At 43.9% G+C, this 8,860-nt stretch overlaps 1 protein-coding gene across 1 annotated transcript; it reads right to left on the reverse strand.

The window, feature by feature from the left end:
- Nucleotides 1-5,143: 5,143 nt before the first annotated feature.
- Nucleotides 5,144-7,812, reverse strand: LOC135498253 (uncharacterized). The gene is made up of 3 exons (XM_064788467.1): nucleotides 7,438-7,812; nucleotides 6,800-6,948; nucleotides 5,144-5,856 (listed from the first exon to the last, which is right to left on the reverse strand). The coding sequence occupies exons 1-3, from the start codon at nucleotides 7,810-7,812 to the stop codon at nucleotides 5,151-5,153; spliced, it is 1,230 nt and encodes a 409-aa protein (XP_064644537.1). The 3' UTR covers nucleotides 5,144-5,150.
- Nucleotides 7,813-8,860: the final 1,048 nt, after the last annotated feature.

Below are 8,860 nucleotides of genomic sequence, written 5' to 3' on the forward strand. Positions count from 1 at the left end.
TTCCGATGTGTGTTATTGAAATGCGTGTTATGAAATAGTTACCAAGAGAAACGGAAATACTCTTGTGTGCAGCGTGGCCTTTATTAGCCTAACCTGTTATCTCGTAACGTCATCTCAATATCTATTTCCGAGGTGGCTCCGCAATGAAACCCTCTAGCTCATCTATCACCGCAAGTCTTCTAGACTACGAGAATACCGAATCACCTCAATGACTGTACCCCATGTTGTTTCTGGCCTACCAGATCTTGACTCGTTACCTGTTGATGTTGCCAGTGGCGATGGGTGTGCCAGGAAACATCCTTTCCATCCTGGTGGCGAATAGGAAACACAACCGGGCGCTCTCTCCTTGTATCTACATGAAGGCGATGGCCGTGGCGGACACTTTGATGCTCATTCAAAACGTGGTTTTTCACCCGGTAGTTTACTTTGAGTTGGGACAATTCGAGAAAGACCTGAGAGAGGCATTATTCAGGTAGGCACAGTCTAGCGAATATTTATATCAACACCTTCTATATATACCATACATTATCCCTCAAACTCGTGCGCAGAATAAAACATGTCAAATACGGGTTTGAAGGAGTACGTACGCCGTTTTTAATCACTGGCGCGCCTAATGAAACTATTTAAGTACAGAGTTATGCCACTTCATTTAATTCCTCATATCGGTTTTTTCCCGTGTCATTCCCATCGATTCTTAGGTATACCATTATGAACATGCACAAAAATATGTTCAAACGTGGCTTGAGATTTTGTGATTGTATCGTGCCGCATCTGGATGTCGCATGTTGGTAACATATTTCCCTGTCATAAAATCTAGTGGTCGTAACGCACCGAAAGGTAAGAAACTTCAGCATTTTTGTCACTTCACAAGTTCGCCCCCTGTACATCAATGCACTACGCAATGTACAGGGGGGGGCGGGAGCACCTTTCGCTCCTTAGAGACCTTTTTGTTTTTTTCTCCCTCTTCTGGCTGAACCCCTTTACAATGTTTTGACCCCTTACTGACACCGAATTCAGTGAACTGTGATCAGACTTACCCTTTCCTTTCAGGTTAAATTACTGTACAACATATATGTACGCCGTGGCTTCTGGGCTCTTCCTCGCAGAGATGAGCGTTGATCGTCTGATCGCGGTGAGGTTTCCGATGGCTGCCCCAAGACTCTGCACCAAATCAAGGGCCATCAAGACGGTCATCATCACGACGGTTATATCGATAATATTCAATCTCCAAGTTCCATTTGTGATGGAGTATGTCAAGAATCCAGTGACAGGTATTATAACATCTTGACCCGCATCGTTTTTAGATCGCTAAATCACTCACCCAAACCCTCGACATTTTCCGCCTCAGAAGCGGTTTTTTGGCCCAGGCAAGTAGCCTCGATTTTGAACCAATCAAACAACGAACTCAGCAACTGCAGTAGTATCCGATTCTGAGCGCCAATATGATTTGAAATATCCACGACAATACGATTTGAAATTGTGATCATTCTCGTTTTGCCATGGGGCAGGGGAAACAGGTAGATAAAAAGAGTTTCAGAATTTGTGGAATTAAAGCTATTTTGGGTTTTGGCTATCCCAGGAGAACGAATTTCTGCCAACAACCCCGTGTGCCTATTACACGGATTTTAAAAATACATTATACATTTCAGAAGTTGGACCGTTGCCAAAACAGGGGACGAGGTCGGACAATGCGATCGGCGTTGATCTCTTTGCCCTATTTTGGTTGCGCTCTGATTGGCGCACACGATGAGAGCGTCCCGAGAAAACAGGAGAATCGATGGAATATGTCATGGGTTTGTTGAGCTCGATAGTGGTGACGCAAACGCATGAGAGTCAGGATGGTATAATACATATATACATATATATTGTATACTTAAGTGTCATATACAGAAAGTGGCAAGCCGAATTCGGCTTACAAGACACTATTATATAATAATTGCAGCACTGCATCTGTTCGGTGCTACCTTTGGTGACAGCGACCGGTGGGTTGCGAGTGTTGCTTTTTTCAATGGCATCTTTGGCGAATGTCGCCACTTCTTCCATTATTGCTGGATCACACCTAGGACCTGTCAATCCGCAAAAAAATGTATATGTGTCAAGAAGAAGCTTTTGCCAATATCATGATAAAGTTTAACAACATTCCAATCCCGATCGCCTGAGAAAAAGGTTTTTTCCGTACAGCATATCCATCAACTAGTCACTCGCGCATTGATCTGGCCCTATCAAAATACAAGTTTTAAACTGACCATGAAGTGAGACCACATTTTCTTAAAGCATATTTCGGTGATGGCCTGACTCTGTAGATTTAAAATCAACCACAGACTGCCAATTAATTCCACTTTGATTCATCCCAGCCAAGTATTTACCACGACTTGACTTTTTGATAAGCTCCATGTGACTGTGCCACACTTCCGGCAGTGGATGAATACAATTCTCTGCCCATCATGAAATCGGAACGACATGCGCAAATCTGCCCATCACTGACACGACCTCGATATGCTTCCAGTTTACAAGTGTGTTCTGCTATAGCTGCGCCATTCTTGAAAATCGGTCCGAACGCTATACATGTATATATCGGTCAGTGGTTTTGCTCCAACATGTCCGCGCATCACCAATTCGCCGGGATGTTGCTTGGGACAATCGTTTGCCTTATCCCTTCGTATTTTGTTTTCTATCAAAATATTATGTTCGTGGGCATTGCGAATGGATGTCACAAACCAAATCACAACTCGTACTGCACTCATAATTACACAGTATCAACTGCTGGATCAGACGGCCCGATGCCATTTCACATGTGCATGCGCGATAAGCCAGATAACTCAGTGGAAGTCCGAGTATTGGTATTCGTGTAGTCTACGTGGCCTTGTTTTCGTTTATGAAAAAAATATCATTTTATACCACAGGCACTGAAGTTCTCATCATCCAAGTCCCAGAATACCCGCAAATCGAGATGGTTGCCTCATTATCTCAAATGTTTATGGCAACTTTCGGTCCGTTCGTCGTCATAATCGGGGCAAATCTAATCATTATTGTCACGGTTAAAAAGGCATCTGCACAACGGGCAAAGATGAGCGGAACTACCAGAGAAGGTCAAGGTCAGGGGAAACTGAAGGAACAACAACACCTAACGCGCATGCTCATATTTGTCAGCCTGGCACATTGCATGACGTCACTTCCATTTCGACTGCACGGTGTGTTGATGGATCTGCCAGCTGTCGGGGAGATTTACAAAATGGATGAAGTCTATTGGAACCTGCGGTATCTCGTCGAGGTCTACGTTTTGTTCAATCTGTGGCTTTTCAACTATGCAATTAATTTTTATATGTACTGTATAGGGGGCGGTGCGAAATACAGAAATGATTTGCGCGAAGTTTTCAGTGAACTATTCCATTGTTGCTTCAAATCATAATCATGTTGTTCCAACTTGACTTACAAACGCCAAGAGCAGTAGACAGCTTTTTTTCTGACGGCAAGCAAAGCTTTAACGGGATTTCGCTCGACAAACGTTTCGGCCTACTTTTCTACGTTTTCTCGGGTGATGAAAATTAACCTTCTCGGCAACTTTTTCGGCCTGATGAACATGTGGACAACAGGGCCTGCAACATGGTTCCGTTCCGATTTGCATAATGGTGAGCTTCATGACCAGATTAACATGCTTGAGTGTCAAGTGAATACAAGTATTATTTTTATCGCCAAAAATCTACATAAGATAAAGTTTCCGATGTCTGTTATTGCAATGCGTAACTTAAAATGGTTACATCTCCATCTTCGACACTTAGAAAAACAGAAGTATTTTGTGCAGCGTGGCCTTCATTAGCCTGACCTGTTGCTTCGTAGCGTCATCTCAATTTTTATTCTTAAGATGGCTCTACAATGAAACCCCCTTGTTCATCTATCACCGCAAGTCTTCTAGACTACCAGAATACAGAGTCACCTCAACGACTGTACCCAATGTTGTTTCTGGCCTACCTGATCTTGACTCGTTACCTTTTGATGATGCGAATGGCGATGGGTGTGCCGGGAAACATTCTTTCCATCCTGGTGGCGAATAGGAAACACAACCAGGCGCTCTCTCCGTGTATTTACATGAAGGCAATGGCCGTGGCGGACACTTTGATGCTCATTCAACACGCGGTTTTTCATCCTGTTCGGATCCTTGGATTTGACCCTTGATTTTGGTCTCTCCAGCCTAATTGGGGCTAAGTCCTGTAGACTTCAAGGACTAAAACTTCTACAATGGCTTCTTTTTTCAGTTCACGCTGCTCGGGGACTTCGCTCAGGATCCGCTGCCTATTGTACCGTTCTGTTGTGCTGTGGTTTTACAGTACGACTATTACAGATAATGTTGGATAACATGGTTCTCGAAAATGCCGACTGCCAATTTGAAACCACCCAAATATTTACAAATTACACAGGCAACTGGAGTTAACCACGATATAAAGGTCAAAAATCAATAATCAGAATCTTTCAAAATAACTTTAGAGGAAGACATGAAGCATGCCGATCCACTGTCGTTGTGCGTATATCCATACTTCACCGCCGTTTACTACCACCTGCTCGGCCGTCAGAAAGGCTGTTACTTTATCAGTAGTCTCCCTGCATTCCCTTCCTTTCGCACGCATCCATATCGCGACAACAATAACATTACACTCACTCTTGTTTGTCGCATGAGAGACACGCACTGATAGCCATCATATTGGAAGACCCGGTGTTCAATGAGTAACGGTTCCAGGGATGCTGACATAACCTGAATGCATGTTGTATAGGAGAAGGGTAACCTGATCCGGAGGTTGTCACTATTAATTCAGGCCGTCATTCAATTACTTTGTGTCGAGCAAATTGATTGGCCACCCGTTTATGATGGCTCGTCCGACGGATTTCCTGGCCCTTTGTGTCGGCGGTGAAAGGAGGAGACTTTAGGGCTGATATTCACCGCCGGAAGGCGGCATGGACATGCAGTAGATTGTTTGTATTTGTTATTTTCATTTTATTGTTGTAACTTGATTTGCCAGTGCGCTTTCACTGCGCTACCGATGCTTTGGGTACATCAGCGTCTTTTTATTTGAAAGACTCTGGGTACATGCAATATTGAGTCAAAGAATTGTTGATTCGATCTATTTTATTCTCATATGACTTTTACCATGAAGATCTTACATGAGGCTAACATCACCCGCATCGCCGATGCAGTTTTGAAAGTGTCGAAAGATTGTATCAGCGTTATTCCCTCCGCTTATACTGTCGATGCAGTTGTCTGACTCTGGGCCACATCGTCCGGGCAGGAATGTTGCCCGTCGCGTGCGGTAGAATGCCTTCCCATAGGTCGTACCACGCACGTTCATCTGCCTCGTCTCTCGCCAATCGGTACCGTCGCCGCAGGTAGAGATGACGTTGACGTCAATGTTGTTTGTGTTGAGCCTGTATCTGTTGGTGGTGCCGATTATAATAGCCGCACCGGGACCTTCGTATGTCAAATCGTAACCAGTCGTGTCCTCGGAACCTGTACTCGTTTCATCCGTTTCTGACCTCTCGATGGTTGTGGCTCCGCCTCGTGTAGTTTCCGCACCATAGCTAAGTGTCGTACCAGAACCAAGGAATCCAGCAGTTATTTCGGCACTGACATGGAGCGAACTAGCCCAGTTGAAATCACGACCATTTGCTATGGTAAAAGCCGCAGTTCGGGTTACGGAGTCGGTTCTGGATAATTTGATCGTTGACGTATCGCTACTGCAGGTCTGGCCAGAATTGATTCCTATTACTATCTTTCCCTCATCGACGGTTTCAATGGGGTTTACTACTTCGAGCCTCCTTACCTGACAACCGACGTACAAACAGGTATTGATGTCCCATACGCGGTCGCTGAAAAGAGAGAGAATGCCATCCAGATATTGCGCTGAGTGGGATATCGAGGCGTTACGTAAAGGAGGCAGGATAGAACTGTTCTCTCCTCAGAGCAAGATAACAGTATAAAATGCGTCTGGAGATTTTTAGACGTTAGCAATGTACCTAATGCACCTATTACGCTTATCAGTTAATCACATACTCGCGTGTATTCCTCAATCTCCATCGATTTTTGGCAAGAGCACGAATTTAGTACAAGAAAATGAATCGAGAGCGAGAAATCGGCTATTGTTAATTATGCGCATACTAATCTAAATATGACGTCACTGCTCTCCGATTGGCTAATATGTTGTGAACTCTCTGGTTCGCCAAACAGGGTAGAATTTGCCAAACTGGGTTGATTTTCAGTGCTGTTGGGCAAGCGGCTCTCCAAAGAGGGCAAAAAATGATGCCTGTTCGGCGAGCGGCTTGCAAAAAATACCCGGCCTAGATTTTTAAGGCCAGGTTGGCAGACTGACATGCCAGATTGATACAATTAGTAAAAAAGTATGACAAAACTGCTTGTTTATTACACGCTACCCGAATACACTGTGAATGTGTGACTTACTAATGCATATAGGGGGGGGGGGGGGGTACGGTCAGATCAGGCAAGGTGTGTTCAAGGGGAAGGGGATCAGAAAAATTGGTGGTTTGGGGAAACATACTTTATGGATGGCCCTATCCAACCCAGTGTATAGAAATCTGTGACAAATATGCATTGAAACCTCCCTTAGCTGACACCTCTCTATCATCGACAGCATTTGTCAGTTCAGAGGGTGTCCTCAATAGAGAGGTTCTAGTGGACGATAGTTTTGGTCCTAAATTGGTTGTTTCCATTCAAAGTTCCCTCTCTATTAAGGACAGCACTTCTCAGTTCGGCGGGTGTCCTCTGCAGAGAGGTTCTACTGTAGTTCCTACTCACGCTCTGTTGCCCTGTTCCAATTTGTCCTCTGGGATGTACGAGGTGAGTCCGTACATCGCTCGATCGACTTGGAAGTCTTTTACCATGGTTTCACCCCACTGGTTGATGTCACGCTCGGTTCTACATTCAGTCGCCGGTTTCGTATTAAGCTAAAAGACGATGTTGGTTGTGAGGTTTGAAACCCTAGCCAATTAACTACTTAGGTGGTGGTGTAGTATGTTGGCAATATATGTCACACCAGCTTTCGACCTTACGAGATTCTGTTGTAGCGGGAAATTCGTCTTAACATTTTTACGGATACGGAATTTCTTTCACAGTGGATTTAAACTCTTTCTTCCGGAGACAAAGGCATGACATTTTCACAGATGAATACATAAGTAGTACATAAACTATATGATTTACGAAAGAAAATCCCTATGCCTTCATAAATGAGTGGTCATGTAATGCATTGCGTACATTTCAAGTATTGTAGTTCCGAGGTAAATGACCTGGGAACGAAAAACCGCCGAGGTGTGCGACGTTTAGCTATAGGTGATTTAAATGACTGTGCCAGAACCACGTCTATATGCCTGGTTGGGCAGTTGAGCGTTACACGAGCTGGCTACAAAGCAGGACCAACGATATTGAAGTGTACTTGCCTTACAGCATTTGTAAGTCCAGATCCTTCCCTTACCACTGTTGTAACGAGACCTAAGACCGGTTATAACTGGCTTGACTTTTGGATTCATGACTGTCTCAATATCTTCATCCTCATCATTGCCGCAGTAGAAGATATTGCTGCCATCTTGTTCGACCAGTTCTTCGCTCCATTTACAATCCTCTCCCACGAATCCTTCCGTACATTCGTACTCCCATTTTCTGTCGTTTCTACCATTGTATTGGCTGTCCATCCTGCTGAGGTGATGGAGACTTGGACATTCGAATTCGAAATCACTCCCGTAGGAAGTCCATTCGGCCGTGCTGCTCTGCATGCAGCCGGCGATTACCGCCAGGAGAACTGGTTTGGCTATCATAGTGTGGCTTCCTAGAACATGGAATAATGTACGCTATCAATAAAGTGTGCAATTCACAGTCATACTGTGGCTTCCTAGAACAGAGAATAAAATTCGCTGTCAATAAAGTATACAATTCACAATCATAGTGTGACTTCCAAGAACAAGGCATAACGTACGCTATTAATAAAGTATACAATACACAATCATTGTGTGGTTTCCAAGAACCAAGTATACAAGATTATTCTCAAGCATAGTGTGACTTCCAAGAACAGGGAATAAAGTATGCCACAAATAAAGAATGAACTTCACAATCATAGTGTGGCTTTCTAGAGCAGGGAATAAACTACGCTGTCAACAAAGTATAAAATACTCAATCGAAGTGTGGCTTCCAACAACCTGGAATAAGTGTGCCATCAACACACGCCAGCTAGGCATTTCAAGACGGCCGCAGCGCTATGCCTTAAAAAATAATTTTGAAATGCGCCCTGCCGCTAAAAAATGTGCTGTCATATGTGCTATGTTGTTGAAGCTGTGATGCCTGCATCAAAAATGTTCCATGTCAGCTATGCCAAATCTCCGCAGTTTAAGTCTAACAATTTTATTTTAATCAGTAAGGTAAAATGGGGCAATTGTAGCCCTGGTCTAATTGTAGCCCCTGACTATGTTTTTGATTTCCGGTAACCATTGAATTATTCAGCCAGCCCAAGCATGGATATCTTCTTCTTTCTTCTTCTTCTTCTTTTAAACTACTCTACTTCATTAATGAAGGTTGTGGCAGTTGGACAGTTTGCCCATGCACGGAGGGAAGGGTAAACGTGTTTTAAAAGTCGATGCAATGTCCAAATTAACAATTAACGTGTGGTAACAGTTCATAATGACGTAAGTGGTGCTGGGGACATCATCGACGATTCTTCTCGTATACTATTCACTCGTTGGTGTGTGTCTTGTGGCCAGCAGCTTGGTTTTGAACTGGTCCACATTTCCGCATTGCTCCGGATCGAATTGGAGTGCATTCCATTCTTTAATGGTTCTTGGGTAAAATGAGTGTTTTAAGTAATCTTTGCTG

This window comes from Lineus longissimus, chromosome 13, assembly GCF_910592395.1.
Source record: "Lineus longissimus chromosome 13, tnLinLong1.2, whole genome shotgun sequence".
Taxonomy (NCBI): domain Eukaryota; kingdom Metazoa; phylum Nemertea; class Pilidiophora; order Heteronemertea; family Lineidae; genus Lineus; species Lineus longissimus.